Source organism: Spermophilus citellus (assembly GCF_964194105.1).
Source record: "Spermophilus citellus genome assembly, chromosome: 17".
NCBI lineage: Eukaryota > Metazoa > Chordata > Mammalia > Rodentia > Sciuridae > Spermophilus > Spermophilus citellus.
In genome coordinates, this window is record NC_138199.1 from 33869467 (window position 1) to 33890111 (window position 20645).

The following is a 20645-nucleotide window of genomic DNA, read 5'->3' on the forward strand; positions in this document are numbered from 1 at the left end:
GTGGGGCTAGGCCCCAACTTCCTTAATAAGACTCCTATAGCGCAAGAATTAAAACCAAGAATCAACAAATGGGATGGATTCAAACTAAAAAGTTTTTTCTCAGCAAAAGAAATAATCTGTGAGGTGAACAGACAGCCTACATCCTGGGAGCAAATTTTTACCCCTCACACATCAGATAGAGCACTAATCTCTAGAGTATATAAAGAACTCAACAAGCTAAGCAACCCAAAAACAAATAATCCAATCAATAAATGGGCCAAGGACCTGAACAGACACTTCTAAGAGGCGGTATATATGTGTATTAAGAATTGTAATGCAAAAACAAAGAAGAAGAAGTAGGCATGGTGGCACATGACTGTACTTATTGATTGATATACAATCACAATCAATAAATATATGAAAAAATGCTCATCATCTCTAGCACAGAGAAATGCAAATCAAAACTACTCTAAGATACCATCTCACTCCAGTCAGAATGACAGCTATTATGAAGACAAACAACAAGTGTTGGCAAGGATGTGGGGAAAAAGGCAAACTCATACATTGCCAGTGGGACTGCAAATTGGTGCAGCCAATTTGGAAAGCAGTATGGAGATTCCTTGGAAATCTGGGAATAGAACCACCTTTTGACCCAACTATACTCAAAGGATCTAAAAACAGCATACTACAGAGACACAACCACATCAATGTTTATGGCAGCACAATTCACAATAGCTAACTGTGGAGCCAATCTAGATGTCCTTCAGTGGATGAATGGATAAAAAAAAATGTGGCATTTATACACAATGGAATATTATGCAGCACTAAAAAAAGGACAAAATCATGGCATTTGCAGGTAAATGGATGATGTTACAGAAGATAATGCTAAGTGAAGTTAGCCAATCCCAAAAAAAACAAATGCCGAATGTTTTCTCTGATATAAGGGGTAGGAAGGGAGAATATGGGAAGATTATTTCTAGATAGGGAAGAGGGGCGGGAGGGAAAGGGAGGGGGAAGGGGATTAGCAAGGATGGTGGAATGTGATAGTCATTATTATACAAAATACACGTAAAGATTTAAATTTGGTGTCAACATACCTTATATACAAACAGCAATATGAAAAATTGTGGTATATATGTGTATTAAGAATTGTAATGCAAAAAAAAAAAAAGAAGAAGAAGTAGGCATGGTGGCACATGACTGTATTCCCAGCTACTCAAGAGGTTGAAGCAGGAAGACTACAAGTTCAAGGCTGGCCTCTGCAATTTGGCTAGACCTTGGATCAATATAAAAATTAAGAAGTGGTAGTACACTGAGTGGTAGTACACTCCTGAATTCAATCCCCAGTACCTACCATAAAAAAAAGAAAAAAGAAACTAGAAACCTCGAATTCCACAATCTTTCTCAGGCTTCTTGAACCTATTAATATACCACTTACTGAAATCATACAGCATTAAAGAACAGCATTTGACCATAACATCAGTTATAACTTCAATTACCCTAAATATCTATCTTTATTTTATTTTATTTTTACACAAAACAATGCCTTTACTTATTTATTTTATGTGGTGCTGAGGATGGAACCCGGGTCCCCCCCGTGCTACGCAAGCGCTCTACCGCTGAGCCACAATCCCAGCCCCTAAATATCTATCTTTAAAGCAGAAAATCTTATTTCTTTTATTATTAACCCCATTTAATTAAACCAACTTTTCATTCATCTTCAAGTTTTAAAATATTAATAATAACATTAAATTAGAAAGAAAAATATATTCCAAGTGTTCTATCTCTTAAGCAGACTCAGTGGCAATACAATAGGATCTCACCATATCCATGTCAGCCTTTTCAAATTCTTGTTTTTCCTTCCTCAGTTTCTCAGCATGCATCAGCTCCATCCTGAAGTACTACAGAAGAGAAATAATTGCCTGAAAATCTTTAGAGATACTTTCTTAAATTCAAGATATATAATACACCTTGTTTTTATGCATAATTTTCAGATGTGAGAAAATCTAGGAGAAGTATTATATTTTCCTTTGTTAACAAACTAGCTAACATTGACAAGGTAAGGTGAAAATATTATTTTATGCTATTCTAAAAGCAATCTAGAGGTATGAATCAAAAACTTTAAAAATGCTTTTATATCCTTGGTTATCACTTCACAATTAAACAAACCATAAAGTCTAGCCCTAAATTGTCAAAAGAAGCAACAAACATACTCAATGTCCTTAATCCAGTTAAGAATATAAGTTTTAATCTAATATTGAAGGTTTCTGTGAGTAATTTTACTTATGATTTCATCCATGTATATGAAAAGTGTCAACAAAGGCCAAGTAAGGAATTTGGACTTCTATCCTCTTCAGTCTTCCTCTCCTCTATTTAGCAGTAAATAGGCAGAACAGTATCAAATGAGTTCTACTATCCGGGAGCAGTGGCACATGCCTGTAATCCCAGCTTCTCAGGAGGCTGAGATAGGAGGATCACGAGTTCAAAGCCAGCTTCAGCAAAAAAGCAAGGTGCTAAGCAACTCAGTGAGACCCTCCCTGTCTCTAAATAAAATTGAAAAGGTCTGGGGATATAGCCCAGTGGTTAAGTGCCCCAGGGTTCAATTTCTAGTACCAAGAAGAAGAAAAAAGTTCTACTAGCCAGAAAATTTAACTCCCAGAGTCTCTTAAAATAACCAAAAGGCCTAAAATCAATCATAAAAAGAACCAGGAGGGGCTGGGGTTGTGGCTCAGTGGTAGAGCGCTCACCTCACATGTGTGAAGCACTAGGTTCAATCCTCAGCACCACATAAAAATAAATAAATAAATAAAGGTATTGTGTCTGTCTACAATTAAAAATATATTAAAAAAAAAAGTAGGAAGGGGGCTAGGGTTGTAGCTCAGTTGGTAGGGTGTTTGCCTTGCATGTATGAGGCACTGGTTTCAATCCTCAGAACCACATTTAAATAAATAAATCAAATAAACATATGTGTATGCATGTGTATGTGCGTGTGTCTCTGTGTGTATGTGTATGTGTGTATATATATATAAAGAACCAGGAATATCACAACTTGAATGAAGACAATCCAAAGATATCAACAACAGAGATGACATAGATGTTAGAATTATCCAACAAGGATTTAAAATCAGTAAAAAATGCTTTAATGAGCAATTATAAATACATTTGAAACAAATGAAACAATAGTAAATATCAGCAAACAGAAAACATAAAGAAGGGGCTGGGGATGTGGCTCAAGCGGTAGCGCGCTCGCCTGGCATGCGTGCAGCCCGGGTTCGATCCTCAGCACCACATACAAAGATGTTGTGTCCGCCGAAAACTAAAAAATAAATATTAAAATTCTTTCTCTCCTTTCTCTCTCTCTCTCTCTAAAAAAAATAAATAAATAAAAAGTTAGTCTCACTAAGCTCCTGAGGCTGGTCTCAAACATGATCCTTCTGCCTCAGCCTCCGAGTTGCTGGGATTAGAGGCCCATGCCACCATGCCCAGCTACTATTTCTTTTTAAAAAAAAAAAAGAAAAGAAAACATAAAGAAGAACCAAATAGAAATTTGAGTACTGAAACTAATAACTCAGTGAATGGACTCAATAGCAACATGAACAAAACAGAGGAAAGAACCAGTGATCCTGAAAATAACTATAAAAATTACCCAATCTGAAGAACAGAGAAAATAGGTTGAAAACAATGAATAGGGCCTCAGAAACCGGTGAGACAATGATAAATGATCCCGTATGTGTCATTGGAGTTGCAGAGGAAAGAAAAAGGAGTAAAGCTGAAAATTTTTCTTAAAAAATTACAACTTGGTGCTGGGGGTTTAGCTCAGTGGTTGAGCACTTGCCTGGCAGCACAGTATCCCACAACATCAGTTATAACTTTACAGAGTCCTGTGTTCAATCCCCAGCACCAAATAAGAAAAAGAAAAAAGTGCCTCATAATTTTCCAAATTCAGCAAAAAACATAAACCTATAGATTCAAGAACTGACAGAACCGTTGGTGAACCCAAATAAATCATGATAAAACCCATCATAATCAAACCTATGAAAAATAATGACAAAGAAAAAACTTGAAAGCAGTGAGAGATATGACATCCTACCTAAAAGAGAAAAACAATTCAAACTGGACTTCCACAATCATCTAACAGTAAAAAAGCAGAACAGTGTCAGAAGAGGTCTACTAAACAAAGCTTAAATATCCTAGAGTAGCTGGCAGATTTCTCATCAGAAAACAGGGAAGCCAAAAGGAAGTAGTGACACAATATTTTCAAATGCTACAAGAAAAGATGTGTTACCTCAGAAATATCTGGCAAAAATATAATTCAAAAAAGAAGGGAGCTGGGTACAGTGGCACATGCCTATAATCCTAGCAGCTCAGTAGGCTGAGGCAAGAGGATTGTGAGTTCAGAGCCAGCCTCAGCAATTCAGCAAGGCTCTAAGCAACTCAGCAAGAACCCCGTCTCTAAATAAAATGTAAAAAGGGGCTGGGGATGTGGCTCAGTGCTTGATCATGTCAGAGTATAAACCCTGGTACCAAAAAAAAAAAAAAAAAAAAGAAGAAGAAGAAGGAAAAAGAGCCAGGCATGGTAGAGAACACCCATAATCCCAGCAACTAGGGAGGCTGAGACAGGAGGAATAAAAGTTCAAAGTCAGTCTCAGCAACCTAGCAAGGCCCTAAGCAATTTAGTAAGACTGTCTCAAAATAAATTTAAAAGGCTATGCTGGGGTATAGCATAATTCAGTAGTAAAGTGCCTCTAGGTTCAGTGCCCAATACCAAGGGGAAAAAAGGGAAAATCAGGGCACACAATGGTTCATACTTGGGAGGCAGAAGCAGAAGAATTATAAAACTAGAGGCCAGCCTTGGTAATTTAGCAAGACCCAGTCTCAACATAAAAAATAAAAAGGGCTGGGGATAGGACTGAGTGATAGAATGCCTCTGGGTTCAATCCTCACTACAAACACACAAAAAAAAAGCAAAAGAGATCAAAAGACATTCTCAGATAAAGTGAAACTAAGAATTTGTGTTAGAAGACCCATCATAAAAAAACGTAAAGCTCTCAAAATAGAAGAAATTATTGCTTAAAAAGGATTCTGGAACATTAGGAAGACAGAAAAATGGAAAGAGTAAAAATAAGGGTTATGCCATGGGGACGTGGCTCAATGGTAAAATGCTTGCATAGCATGTGCAAAGTCACAGGTTCAATCCCCAGCATCACAAATATTTAAGTAGTTTGATACATAAAGCAAAAATTCTAACACTGATGTGGTTCCTTGGTCTTCTCAAACAGGAGATAGAATACCCTAAGTGAAATTTTAAAAACAAAACAATAAGTAAAACTGAATTAAACAAATCAACAAAATGAAAAAATGATAAAGGACAAATTTTCTAGTTTTGGTGTTGTACTATAGTTTTATAAAATGTAACTACTGGGAGGAATTAGGTGAAGCGTACACAGTACATCATTGTATTACCTTTGTGTCTTCTAGTGAACCTAAAATTATTTCAAAATAAAATTAATGGTAATGGGCTGGGGATATAGCTCAGCTGGTAGAATGCTTGCCTCGAATGTACAAGACCCTGGGTTCAATCCCCTGCACACACAAAACAAAAACAAAATTAATGGTAAACTGGTGCATGCCTATAATCCCAGCAACTTGGGAGGATAAAGCAGGAGAATGCTAAGTTTGAGGTCCACTTCGATCAGCAAATTCAAAGCCAGTCTAGGCAACTTAACAAGATCCTATCTCAAAATAAAAACCACAAAAGGTCAGTGGTAAAGCACTGCTGGGTTCAATCTCTAGTACCACCAAAAAAAAAAAAAAAAAATCAATGACAAATATGTAATATCAAACTCTATAAAAGTCATAGCATCATTATAGGTCTATGAAGATAAATTAATGCATGATTAACATCTACTAAAAAATTTGTGCCAATTTTTAAATACTTGAGATTTTATAAGACATTAAAAAAATGAAGGGTTTTTTTAAATTATTATGTTTAACCTTTTAAGTCCATAATTCTGCTTCTAGGAATAAATCATAAGGAAATGATGGGCACAGGGGCACACACCTGTAATCCCAGCAGCTAGGGAGGCTGAGGCAGGAGGATCATGAGTTCAAAGCCAGCCTTCGTAATTTATGGAGGCCCTGGACAACTCAGTGAGACCCTGTCTCTAAATAAAATACAAAAAGGGATAGGGATATGGCTCAGTGCTTAAGCATCCCTGGGTTCGTTCAATCCCTGGTACAAAAAAAAAAAAAAAAAAAAAAAAAATTATAAGGAAAAAAATCTTTGTATTTTCACATACAAAGGTTAAGAGCAAATACTGGAACAATCTAAATGCCCAACAATAGGGAAAATGAAACAGAAAATGTACCATTTTTTAAATAGTATTTGCCCTCAATCAGTCATGTTGAGACATCACTCTCTCTATGTGCACACACACTTTTTTTTTTAATATTTACTTTTTTTAGTTTTAGGTGGACATAATATTTTTTTTTTTTAATGTGGTGCTAAGAATCGAACCCAGTGCCTCACGCATGCTAGGCGAACACGCTACCACTTGAGCCACATCCCCAGCCCCACACTTACTTCTTGATAGAGTTTTGGACACTCTGGATGAAAGCGCAGAGCCCGAAGAAACAGTTGCCTGGCACTTTCAGAAGATAAGCGATCTTCCATTTCCCATTTGGCTGCCATAATCCACAAAGCTATAAATGATAAAACACCAGACTTGCATTTCAGTAAATTAATCAAGTTAGGCAAGAAACTACCAGTGCTCCAAACTGAATACTCAAATGAAAAAAAATTTTTTTTAATCTTACCAAAAAGGAAAAGGCAAAGACAGAGGGAATTTCTAACTGCAAAGTTTTGTTGTTCTATCTAAAGTTAGAAAGAATAGCCAGATAGAGTGGCACATGACAGTAATCCCAGCTACTCAGGAGACTGAGGAAGAATGATTGCAATTTAGAAGCCAGCTTGGGCAACCTTGCAAGAGTTTGTCTCAAAATAGAAAATAAAAAGAACTGGAAATTTATAGCTCAATGGTAGTGTGCTCTCGAGTTCAATCTCAAGTACCACAAAAATAAATATATAAACAAAATTAGAAAAAGTATTCTAAGAAAAGAAGTAAATGCTAATATATTTATCCTGGATGTGGGATACATAAGGGCCTATGACCAAATTTAATAAGCTCTAAAGGTACGATTGTTGTAAGTCACAAATTTTAAAGGTGTTAAAAGTTGGGGAAAAGTTTGTATTTTAGAATCAACAAATTAATATATTTTGTACTCTTCTCTACATTTAGAATAGAACATAATTTTTTTTAAAAAATTTTTGTTGTTTTTCTTCATGGGAAATTAACCCCAAGTTACTACTCCAACTATTTCCCTACAGATTTAATAAAGGTTAACCATCATACCAAGCAAGGCTGCTCCTGATAAAAAACGACCCGTGGCTGCTATCCATATGGACTTTGTAGGAAGGCCACAAATGGTGGCGAGCCATTGCTTTGAGATTTCTTGAGCATGTGACTCCTGAAATTGAGCATGGACCGTCCTGGGATCTCATCAGTAGTACTTCCACTTAGGAAGTTCTTCTACCCACTCCTGTGGTCTCTTCACCTTACAAATGAACTCTCACTTTGGGGACCAGAGACTGGGCCTCCAAACTGATAAGAGCACTTTGCTGAAAAAAAATGCCACAAGTTGTCTTCTGTCTCTGAGCAAGCAGGTGACAAATGTAGCCTATGGTGCAGTACAAAATGTCTGCTTAAGCGTAATACCCTGAGAACTGGTACAGGAACACCTCCAGTACAGAATAACACACCATCCACTCCTTACTCACAAGAAAAGTCTTTCTCTTATAAAACATGAGTACCTACTCTGTGCCAGTCAACATTCTAAAATCTGTGTTAATATTTTCCCCTTTAAACTGAAATCCCTCACATTTCACTGCCTCCAAATTAAATGTCCCTCAAAGGATTGTACAGATTTTATTTTCCATCAACTAAAAAGAAACATAATCCTTCTTGTCCACAGATAGAACACCTGGTATAGTAACTATCAGTACACAGTAGCCAGAGATAAACTAAGAGGCAGCTTCAGGAATAAAAACTGCTGCAGCCAATTGCCTAATAAGCTTAAGTCCTCAAGATAATTTCTCTTAAGTTCATCAAGCACAATAAGTTCCAAATGACTTTAGTCTAAATAAAATACAGAAAAAGAACACGAGAAGGACTTCACCATACCTGGCTTATTTGAATGAATAGCCAACATGGCAGAGAATACCTTGCTAAGTTGAGCTTTGGTAGCCTGTAAAAAGAGGAAGAAATTTTTCTGTTTCCTGCACAGAGATATCATCATTAATAATCTATAAACAGTATCTGCTGAACCCTTACCAACTATAAATTTAATAGGGCAAGATCTTGCTAGGGACATATCAATAAGTAAAGATACATTCATTTTCTTCTTGAACTACTAAACATACACATTCTAAATTTATAATGTTTTAAGGTTTTTGTGAATATGCACAAAAATCATTTTTATCAACTGATGTGGAAGCAAATTAAATAGACATTCAGATATACAAGAGTTACAATGAAGTACAGCTTCAGCCTTCTGGGGTTCTTTTCCCATTTGTTAATCCTACACCTTTGGGGAAAATATGGAGCTCAGTAATAAGTAAGAAGTTTAAAAGGTAGACAAATAGAAAGTAAAAGAGGAGCAAGACTTTGCTTTACTCACCCATTTCTTACAAAACACAACATAGGACAGCCAAAGTTGAACATCATCCTACAAGAAAAGCAATGCAGTAAGCTGCCTTGATCTTTATATATAATACATTTTTGAGATAATTAACTTTATTGGAAACAGGAGAATTTCAGAAGATCCAATGTATTAAGCACATTCTTCAGTCCTTGAAACTCTTCCCTCACTGAGGTCTTGGATTTCTTAACCATATTGAGTGAGATTCTCCCCTTCCATCCATCATGCTCCAAAACAAAACAAGTTGTCCATCCAAATTGTTCAATGCAGTTCTGAAATGGCCTCAAGTATAGAAATACAAAGTTTTGGGCTGGGGATGTGGCTCAAGCGGTAGCGCGCTCGCCTAGCAAGCATGCGGCCTGGGTTCAATCCTCAGCACCACATACAAAGATGTTGCGTCCACCAAAAACTAAAAAATAAATATTAAAAAATATTCTCTCTCTCTCTCTCTCTCTCTCTCCCTCCCTCCCTCCCTCCCTCCCTGTCTTTAAAAAAAAAAAAAGAAAAAAGAAATACAAAGTTTATCATTCCCAGGAATCCAAAGTACTTCCAATGAAACATGCCCATTCCCAGGCCAAACTTGAAGAATATCAAGTTACTGAGCTCCAGATAGCACCTAATCATTTATCTTCCACCTCCACGACTTCAATGCTCTTCACTTAAGAAATACATCCAAACATCTCCCAGGTAATTTTATCATTTTTAATGTATCAAATAACACTGTTTTTAGCACCTTCCTCAAAGAAAAACAAGAAGGTATAAAGACGGGCACAGTTGCACACACCTATAACCCCAGCAACTCAGGAGGTAAGAGATGGGACCACAAGTTTGAGGCTACTCTCAGCAACTTAGTAAAACCCTGTCTCAAAATAAATAATAAAATGGGTTAAGGATGTAGCTTAAAGTGACCCTGGGTTCAATCCCCAGTATCAAAAGAAGGTTTAAGAGATCAATTTCTTTCCCTATTTTTTGGTACCAGGAATTGAACCCAGAGGTGCTTAACCACTGAGTCACGTCCCCAGCTCTTTTTTATGTTTTATTTTGAGACAGGGTGTCACTGAGTTGCTTAGGGCCTCACTACATTGCTGAGGCTGGCCTTTGAACTCGTGATCTTCCTGTCTTAGACTCTGAGTCACTGGGATTATAGGCATGTGCCAGTGCACCCAGCTGAGAATGCTTCCATCAGTAATACCATCATTAGAGGGCTGGGGATATAGCTCAGTTGGATAGTGCTTGCTTCACAAGCACAAGGCCCTGGGTTCAGTCCTCAGCACCACAAAATAATAATAATAATAATAATACCATCATTAGAATAAATATTAAGACACTCAAGTTAAGTTGGGCACAGTTGCACACACCTGTAATCCCAGTGGCTCAGGAGGCTGAGACAGGAGGATGGCGAGTTCAAAGTCAGCCTTAGCAAAAAGCAGGTGCGAAGCAACCCAGCCAGACCCTGTCTCTAAATCAAATACAAAACAGGGCTAGGGATGTGGCTCAGTGGCCAAGAGCCCCTGGGTTCAATCCCTGGTACCTCCCCCCCAAAAAAGGACACCCAAGTAAAGACTGGAGAACAATGCATTGGAATATTCAACTCAGTTAGATATAATACACATCTTCAAAGCTCTTAGAGTCAAGGATGCATTTATCACATACTTTCCACTTTGCTGAAGCACGTCGGAAGACACCTTGTATCCGGTGAACAATAGAATGCTCAATCTCATCCTTCTTAAATGAATATTTAATGCGCTGAAAGGGGACATAACAAACAAAGCCTCAGTTTACTCACATTTACAAAGTAGCATTACTACTTGAGCATTTAACAGTATTAGTGAAGACAGCAAATAATTACAAATATCCAGTTTAGTCCAGGCACATTAAACAATTTTATCAACATTACCTGTCGCCCAAACATAAGCTCTAGCTAAGCAGCCACACTACTTAATTCTGTATTTTTTCCAATTTCAAAAAAATCATCAACTTACTGTTCTTCTTCTCTGGATCAATTCCAAAAGATTAATTTCATACTGGGAAAGAAAACATACACACAAAAAAAGGAGAAAAAAATTATAACCTTTTAAATATAGGAAATACATTAAAATTATGAAAGATAAAATATCAAAGAAATACGAAAATGTAAAATAGAAAAATTTTGCTATCAATGAAAATAATTTGTAATAAAATGTCTATAATTCACTGAAAATTCATTTAACTTTATTAAAATGAATTTTCACGGGTGTGGTGGTATACACCTGTAATCCCAATTACTTGGGAGGCTGAGACTGGGAGGATCACAAGTTCGAGACCAACTTAGTGAGACACTGTCTCAAAATTTAAAAAATTAAAAAAGCTGGGGAATGTAGCCCATTTAGCACCTCTGGGCAAATTCCCAATACTTCCAAAAAAAAAAAAAACAAAAACTTGTAAGTCTGAGCTGAAACATAAGTAAAGCAGATAAAGAGGTTGTACTAGCTGAAACAGGTGTGACAAGCCTAATGGGCTTCTCCAACCACCACCTCTAAAATACCACTTACAAATCCCAAAGATCTCAGAAAAGCACTACTATATAATCACTCTCTAAGCCACAACTGGAAAAATACTAGAGAGGAGAGCTGAGAATCTCACAAGATTGCAAGTTCATTTAAAAACTGTTTTACCTGGAGCTAGGGATATAGCTCAGTGGTAGAACACTTGCCTAGCCTGAGTGAGACACTATATTCAAATTCCAAAAGAGGGGGAAAAAAAAACTTTGAGAAAAATATTTCAAGCACAAAAAATCCCATGCAACTATCACACAGTAACACTAAAGCCTATATTTGCTTCAAGTATTCTTCAAAAATGTTTCAACTGGGAATAGTGGTGCACGCCTATAATCCCAACAGCTCAGGAGGCTGAGGAAGAAGGATCACAAGTTTAAAGCCAGTCTCAGCAATTTAGCAAGGCCATAAGCAACTTAGTAAGACCCTATCTCAAAATAAAAATAAAAAGGGCTGGGGATGTGGCTCAGGGGTAAAGGGTCCCTGGGTTCAAATCCCCAGTATCAAAAAAGAAATAGAACATTTCAAATAAACATAAAGCCCCCTATGTACTAATCTTTGATTCCATTCTCACTCTCCAGAACTAGCAATTATCCTGAGTTTATCACTTCCAAGAATGATCCTGAACTTCATTATAATGCTTTTTTTTGGATACTAGGAACTGAACTTGGAGGCATTTTACCAATGATGTATTTCCCAGCCATTTTTATTTTAAGACAGAGTCTTGCTAAGTTGCTCAAGCTGGTCTCAAACTTGTCATTCTCTTGCCTCAGCCTCCCAAATCACTGAGATTACAGGCGTGTGCCATGGCACCCAGCTATAATGCTTTAACTGTCTATAAGTGATATCACGCTACATTCATCACTCCATATTTTTTTTCAACATGACTTATGTGTGTGTGCTCATGAACATGTGGTGAAGATAGAATCCAGGGCCTTGTACATGTTAGCCAAGCTGTCTACCACTGAGACCAGACCTCAAAATGACTTCAGGTATATCCTTGTACAAACCCAAAATTCAAGGTCATGTTATATAATATTCCATGTTCAATGTGGAATTTGCCTTTTTTCTTGCTGTTCCATAATCTGTTTCTAATTTTTCTCTATTACAAAAAGCTGCTATTTATATTCTTGTACATATCTTCTTATGAATTCAGGAACTTTTCTCCAGAGTATATACTATCTACCAACACTAACATGCAATCATGAGGCAATGACTTTTCTCCATTTAAACTGATTCCCTGTACACCACTGGACTGGATCAGTGCCATGTACAAAGCAGGCCCCTCAATATTTACTCTATAAATGAATAAATGAAATTGCTGGATCACAGGTATATGCATTTCAATTTTATGGATCATTAAAACCTGCACTCAAAAGGGATTGTACCAATTATTTTTAAAATGTTTACTATTGTGATGAACATAAGGCAGACTATGCCCTGGTCTTAATTTATTTACCTGATTACTAATGAGGCTTGCATTGTTTCCTAAGTTTAACTATGAAATGATGTTCTCCCTTTGGGAATTGATGTTAACAAGATCTGCCCACTTTTCTTTGTGGTCCTTTGTTTCTTTCTCTTTTTTTCTCTTTAGTTGTAGTTGGACACAATACCTTTATTCTATTCATTTATTTTCATGTGGTGCTGAGGATCAAAACCCAGCACCTCACACATGCTAGGCGAGTGCTCTACCGCTGAGCCACAGCCACAGCCCATGTTACTTTTTCTTGATTTGTAGTTATTCACATGTACATATGTCATTCTTACTATATGTCTTATGAATATTTTCTCCCACTTTGTGGCTTACCTTTTCACATTAATTGTGGTATATTTTTTTGCATAGACTATTTTATTGTTTTTAACATCTCCTCTCAAAATGAGTTGTGTCTTCATAGTCTCCCCTATTTTATCTTTCCCTACCTAAACTCATTCTTTCATAGATTTTGTAAAATACTTAAGTTTTCTCCCACATTAAAACTTTCAATTCAGGCTGAGGATGTGGCTCAAGTGGTAGCGTGCTCGCCTGGCATGTGCACGGATCTGGGTTCGATCCTCAGCACCACATACAAATAAAGATGTGTCCAGGGCTGGGGATGTGGCTCAAGCGGTAGTGCGCTCACCTGGCATGCGTGCGGCCCGGGTTCAATCATCAGCACACAAAGATGTTGTGTCCGCCGAAAATTAAAAAAATAAATAAATATTTTAAAAAAAAGATGTGTCCACCGAAAAATAAATAAATATTAAAAAAATTCTCTCTCTCTAAAAAAAAAAAAAAAAAACTTTCTAAAAATGCCATTTGTGGGCTGAGGAATGTGGCTCAAGCGGTAGCGCGCTCGCCTGGCATGCGTGTGGCCCGGTTTGATCCTCAGCACCACATACAAACAAAGATGTTATGTCCACCGAAAACTAAAATAAATATTAAAAAATTTTTTAAATAAATAAATTAATTAATTAAATAAAAATGCCATTTGTACCAGCCACAATGGTGCGTGCCTGTAATCCCAGTGACTTAGGAGGCTAAAGCAGGAGGATTGCAAGTTCAAGGCCAAACTCAGCAATTTAGGGAGGCCCTAAGCAACATAGCAAGGGGTAAGGGATGCATTTGTGGTTCAGTGGTAGAGTGTTTGTCTAGCATGTGTGAGGCACTGGGTCCAATCCTCATAAAAATAAATAAATAAAAATAAAATAAATATAAAAATAAATAAAATAAAGGTATCCATCTACAATTAGAAATTTTTTAAAAAGGGGGGGAATGTAGCTCAGTGGTAAAGCATTGCTGGGTTCAATTCCCAATACCAAAAAATAAAACAAATAAATGTCACTTACAAATTTATACAACTGTGTGCAGGCAAGAAAATATATATATATAAGAATGTACAGGTAGGCGCATATGTATGTGTGTATACTTTTTATTGTGCTTATTTCAGTTATACTCTCTGAAACTAATCCACAGGTAGCTCAAGTATTTAAAGAGTGAGATCATTTGTCACACATCTCCTTAAGCATCTCTAGTGCTTTCAATGACTACTCCAATAACAAGGTTTCCAAATTTGTTGCCTTTGAACCAACCTCTTTAAGAGTCCTTCTTAAAATGTAGTCTTGTGGCTGGGGATATGGCTCAAGTAGTAGCGCGCTCGCCTGGCATGTGTGAGGCACTGGGTTCAATCCTCAGCACCACATAAAAATAAAATTAAAGATATTGTGTCCACCTAAAGCTAAAAAACAAATATTTTAAAAATAAAAAATAATTTTAAAAAATGTAGTCTTGAGCCTAATACAATACTACAGATATGGACTGATTAGCACAACACATTATCTTTCAAGTCAATATGTTTTCAGTGCCTACTTGCCAATGTCCTTTGCAATTTTACCCAGCACACTATTTTTGTCAATCTTGTTCGGTTATAGTGTTGATATAATATGCTCTTGACTTTTTTGGGGGACACTACTAATGATCAAACCTAGGGCCTTGTGTGCATGCTACACAAATACACTTACTACTGGGCAACATTCCCAGCCCCCATGGCTTATTCTGAATTAGCAATGTACTACAAACCCTAGGACCACTCCAAAACAAAACAACATTCTCAGCTAAGTCTCATGTAGTATTTGTTCAACTATTTGTTTTTTTGTAATCAATCTCAATTTTTTTTAATATTTATTTTTTAGTTTTAGGTGGACACAATATCTTTATTTTATTTTTATGTGGTGCGGAGAATTGAACCCAGTGCCTCATGCATGCTAGGCTAGCGCTCTTCCTCTGAGCCACAACCCCAGCCCTTCAATCTCAAATTTTTAAGTCCTATAACATTTCATCGTTTTTGTGTGGTTCTGGGGATTGAACCCAGGAGTGCTCTACCACTGAGCTACATCCCCACTTCTTTGTCATTTTTTTTTTTTTTTTTTAATTTTGAGGCAGGGTCTCACTGAATTTCCCAGGCTGGCCTTAAACTTGTGATCCTCCTGCCTCAGCCTCCTGAGTTGCTGGGATCACAGGTGTTCACCATTATACCAAAATAAATATTTTGTCTTATTTATTCTTTCTGAATCCTGATTCTGTCATCTGACATATCAGCTATTCTCCCCCATCTAAAAAGTGATTTGACCTATATGTCTTATCTTCAAACTTTCTACCTATTTAGAAAATGGAAGTAATCACTGGGCACAGTGGCACATGCCTGTATTCCCAATACCTCAGGAGGCTAAGGCAGGAGGATCACAAGTTCAAAGCCAGCCTCACCATCTCAGCAAGACCCTGTCTCAAAATAAAAAATAAAAAAGGGCTGGGATATAGCTCTAGGTGGTTAAGTGTCCCTGAGTTCAATTCGTGGTACCAAGAAAGAAAGAAAGAAAGAAAGGGAGGGAGGGAAGGAAGAAGTTCCTGTCTCAAAATAAAAAATACAAAGGGCTGGCAATGTGCGTCAGTGGTAGAATGCCCCTAGGTTCAATCCCAAGTACCAAAAAAAAAAAAAAAAAAGAATTTTGCCGCATGCTTCTTTATAAATTGACATACTTAGACTTTCTGGCTATCCACTATCATCACATTCACATCCCTGCCTTGCCTGCTAAGAGATAGATCTCTTGCTGAAATCCTGATACACATTGTCTCTGATCTACTAACTCAATAGAAAGAAAAAGAGAAGAAAAAAAGTTCAGTTTCGCTAGGACTAAAGCCTCAGCAGATGATACAACTCCCAATAATCACCTCTAATTCTGTTCAAAAATATCGATCTAATTGCAATTCTGGAATTTGGCAAAAAACTAATGTTAATCTCACCATTCTCTAATTGACTTAAAATTTGTAAGGAGATTAAAAAATAAGGAAATTATTCACTTACTTGAATATAATTGATAAAGTCTTCCTTAAAAAGGGCTCTTCGCTGTATTTTGTATTCTAGATCAGAAGCCTTCTTAATGATAGCCCTGAAGAGAAAATTATTTAAACTGCAACACTTCAAAAAAATAAAACTTAAGTAACTTTAGGTTTAAAAGAATTTTTTTTAATTACCTTGGATATATTTAAGACACATATTTCCAAAACATAATTCCCATATACAATTTTCTTTCACAGGCAAATAATATCTTACACAATTACTTCTGTATTTCTAAGATTAGGATATATTTTAAAATTTTCAGGATAGCCATCATAATTGATTGCCAGGGTATTTGATATTCCTACAAGCAAAACTAATGTTAAATGTTTTATGCTATTTACATATAGTATTAATAAAGACTTATTTTCCTCTAAATTAAGGTTATTAGGTGTTTATTTCTTGTAGACCAGAATTAAACCCAGGGGCTTACACATGCCAGGCAAGGATTCTGCCACGAAGCTACATCCTAGCCCTCCACACTTAGGTTTTTATAATAATCAAATGTCTGTACTAAAATCCTCTTATTCCTATATGTTCAATGTGTAAAATTTTTTTAGAAAACTGTATTGTCTCTATCTAAAAAGGCTTATTACTATTACGGATCTATGGGAGAAGGGTCACCATTCCTTAAATAAGGACTAAATGTACAACATGTGTATATTAGGAAAATTTAATGCAAGGTGTGCAGAATATTTACGTTTAGTAATAATAACATTTCCTGAACACTAAGAGTCCCCAATGCTATATTCTGTTTCATTAAAAAATACTTTTAGATTCCCAGTCACATGACTGCATCCAGAGTCATTGTCTACCAAAGAAATAGTCACGGAAAACCACTAAAACTGCTAGAAGTAATTAACAGATTATTGAATGCCAATCTGTGTGTCAGGCGCTGTGGCTAGGATTGGGAGTACATAGGAAACCAAATCAAATGATCCCCCTCTGCCAAGTCTTCCACTCCCGGGCTCTTGCAGCACTCTGCTGACATCTCTACAGAAGTACATTCTACACACCGATTTAAACTGCAACCGAAATGTTTAATTTGCCTGAAATTCTCCCACCATCCAAAATGCCTTCCGGTTTATCACCTTTATATCCCAAAAACCCTGCTCCATGAAGGGCTGTCAGTATACCCGGTGGGTAAATGGACCGATGGAACACCTTGTAAAGTATAAGAATTTAATTCTGGTCATCCCCAAAGCCCGGCACTGGGTTTATACCACGTTAGGAAAAATAAACACAACCAAAGCATCTCCAGCCCGGTCCGGGCCATACGCACGCCCAACCTCCCCTCTTCCCGCTCCAGCCCTTCCCTTTCCCACCCCGCTCACTTAATCTCCGCACGACTGAATAGTCCAACGCGCTCCAGCTGTTCCAATTCCGGGATTCGATCTTCTATGCGTTCCTGGATTATCTCCGCCATGAGGTCTGCACCGTACAGCCCCGCAGGAGAAACTCAGCAGGCAACAGGCACAGGAAGCACCCACCTTCTAGTCTCCAGTCCCAACCTTAAAGCCCGCACGTACTGACGAAACGTGCTCCCTACGTCCCGCCTCTTCCGCTTCCGCCGTTGGAAAAGATCCTTCGGCTCTTGCGGCCGCTGTCACCCCTTGTGGCTTACGGTGGAATTGCAGCGAGAGACCCCCGCGGTCTTGGGCAGGACTCAAGCGGAGGGGCGGAGCGAGGCTGGAGGTGGGACCCAATGCGCGCGCAGCCAGACTCCGGCAAGGATTGAAAAAAGCGCCTACCAGTCTGGATGATTTACCTGGCGACAGCCCCGCGGGTGCAGGATATTGTCTGGTTTTAACGTGCTCCCATCCCATGGCCCTACTTCCCAACACCAAGGTCCTGAAAAATAATTTTTTAAAAAGCTCATAGAGGAAGATATTATGTAAAGGACGTAAACATTTCAAAAAAATCAGTCATGGAAATCGTAGGGGCTGCTAAGGCTGACCCCGCCACCCAAAAGACTTAGTCCTAGCTTTCTGCTAGACTGTAAAATAGTGTGATAACAGTTATTACACTGGGTTCTCATGTGCCAGTTAGAATCCGACTGGGTGATTAAAAAGGAAAGAAATGTCTTATTTAAATATCTTAGCTCTATAGACACGATCTTTTAAAACACGTGACCCTGCGTAGATCAGACACTATAATTTGTTTTAGGAAAGGGGGTTTTGGTATTGAAACACAGACCCTCCTTACACCACCGCCCAAGCAACTTAGCATTTCTAAGAAAACCATCAGGCAACCCAGCTTGGAAGCCATATTGTTAGTGTAATTACTAAACCTAAAAAATAATAATAATAATAACTGCATGGCTCAATTCTTTTTAAGTTCTGGAAGATGATAAAAAAAAAAAGCAGGAATTCTTGCTAAACCTGTTTATTTCAACATTCACATTAGTACCTTGATCTTCTGTGAATTATGAAAGGGGAATAGATTTAGCAATTAACCAGGTTCCTTCCTTTTTTTCATTTCACATTTTACCCCCTGGTCTCAGAAATGAGACAAAGGTTGGCTTGGGCTTCATGGTTTCTTAATTCAGTTGTAATATTTGAGGGAAATTAAAGGAATTATGGGTAAAAAACAAAGATGCAGCCAGCCATAGGTGGTTCACACCTGTAATCCCAGCAACTGGGGAGGCCCTGATAGGGGACGATTGCAAGTTCAAGCCTGCCCTTAGGGCTGGAGTTGTAGCACAATGGTAGAAAGCTTGCCTAGCATGTGTGAGGCTTTGGGTTCCATTCTCAGCGCTGCATATAAATAAAATAAAGGTCTATTGACAACTTTATTTAAAAAAAAAAAAAAAAAAGACTGGCCTGGACAATTTAGGGAGACTTTGTCAAAAAATAAAAAGGGATGGGGAGGTAGCTCACCAGTAAAGTATCCCTGGGTGCAGTCCCCATTACAAAGAAAAAAAAATTAAAAAGACCAAGATGCAATGTGTTTGGAATAGTAAAACTCTGGGTTCCGTGTTAACAGTAGGAGTTGGGATAAACTACATAGTAAGTTAAATGATTTTCCCCCTATTTTCCTCACTGGAAATGATAGAGCAATGTCTAGCATTTAATAATTACTAAATTAAAAATGTATGAGAATAAGAAAAGGCACTTACAAAGTTTCTTTAAGTGCAAGGAAGATTGCAAGCTCTATCAAATTGTAATATTTCATTTCAAGGCAAATTTGATAGCGACCTTAACAAGTTAACTATGTTTTGTTTTGTTTAAGGTATTGGGCAACTTAGCACTGAACTACATACATCCCCAGTCCTTATTTTTTATTTTGAGACAGGCTGGCTTAACTCTTGGAGACTGGCCTTTAACTTGCAATTCTCCTGCCTCAGCCTCTTGAGTAACTGGAATTACAGGTGTGGGCCACTGCACTTGGCTAACTATGATTTTTAAGCCAACCTAACTATAAATACTCACCTCCCTTATTTGAAATTTAGCTTTTATGTTCATATTGCTCTAAGAATTATAATGGAAATAGCAAACCTCCTTTTCACTTCTTCATCTCATAATAATAGTTACCACTTCTCAAGGGCTTACTATATGCCTAGTTACTATGTGCTCTAAGTTCTTTATTTATTAACCCTCCTAATCACATTACACAAATATTTTTAAATATCAACAAAAGGAGCTCATGAAGAAGTAAGAAGTACCTACTAAGGGCTGCTGGTCTAGGTCAGTGGTAGAGAGTTCTTAGTGTGCTCTAGGACCTGGGTTCCATCCTCAGCACTCAAAAAAAAAAAAAAAAAAAACACCTGCTAGACAAAGCCCAAGACAGCAGAGGAAACCATTTGCACAATATCCAGTGCACCCAAATCTAGGATGTCCCTCAGAAAATTTATTTGTTTGTTTGTTTTAGTCTTATATTTTATCTTTAAAATTCAGCAAAGATGTCAGATTAGTAAGGTGGTCCTGACCAAGAGGGAGCCCTGGGAAGCTTTCTGCATCTGGAAATGGTCTGTACTTGATCTAGGTGACCATCACATGGATGTATACATGTGTAAAAATCTACCCACTGAGGTATACACTTAGGATTTGTACACTTTATGAAAGTCATACCTTAAATAAGAAGTAAAAGTTAACTACCAGACTCTAAATATATCATTCTCTTCAAGAGCTCCAATTTATTATTCTTATGTGTGTGGCAAAGTCAGAAATATTGCAATAAATGAGCAGTACTTCCCCTCTCTAAAAGAGTTCACATGAATTTGGTGCTCTAACCCACAATATATTAGTATTTTTTTAAATAAATTCGTATGATTTTTCCCCCAGATTGTCAGGTAAGATTAATCCCAGGATGTTGGATCCTGATCATCCTAAGGCTTAGAGGAACACTTGGCCCCCATTCTGATGTGATGAGCCAGTGGGAAAACTGCAGAGGGCTCTCAGTTAGGGTCCTGAGAAAATCTCTCTTTTTTAAAAAAATTTTTTCTTTGGTACCAAGAATTGAATCAGGGGCACTCACTGAGCCACCTCCCCAGCCCTATTTTTGT

General features: G+C 37.5%; 1 protein-coding gene across 1 annotated transcript in view; it reads right to left on the reverse strand.

Annotated features, from left to right (window-relative positions):
• UTP6 (UTP6 small subunit processome component) overlaps positions 1 to 17682 on the reverse strand; it is a 37038-nt gene extending 19356 nt beyond the window's left edge. Inside the window, exons 1-8 of the mRNA XM_081270839.1 lie at positions 17476 to 17682; positions 16109 to 16193; positions 10719 to 10760; positions 10390 to 10482; positions 8716 to 8763; positions 8220 to 8283; positions 6563 to 6681; positions 1803 to 1880 (exon numbers count right to left, since the gene is read on the reverse strand). Coding sequence (XP_081126965.1) covers positions 1803 to 1880; positions 6563 to 6681; positions 8220 to 8283; positions 8716 to 8763; positions 10390 to 10482; positions 10719 to 10760; positions 16109 to 16193; positions 17476 to 17567 — 621 coding nt within the window. The 5' untranslated portion in view covers positions 17568 to 17682. The remainder of the gene's footprint in view (positions 1 to 1802; positions 1881 to 6562; positions 6682 to 8219; positions 8284 to 8715; positions 8764 to 10389; positions 10483 to 10718; positions 10761 to 16108; positions 16194 to 17475) is intronic.
• Between the last annotated feature and the right edge of the window lie 2963 nt (positions 17683 to 20645).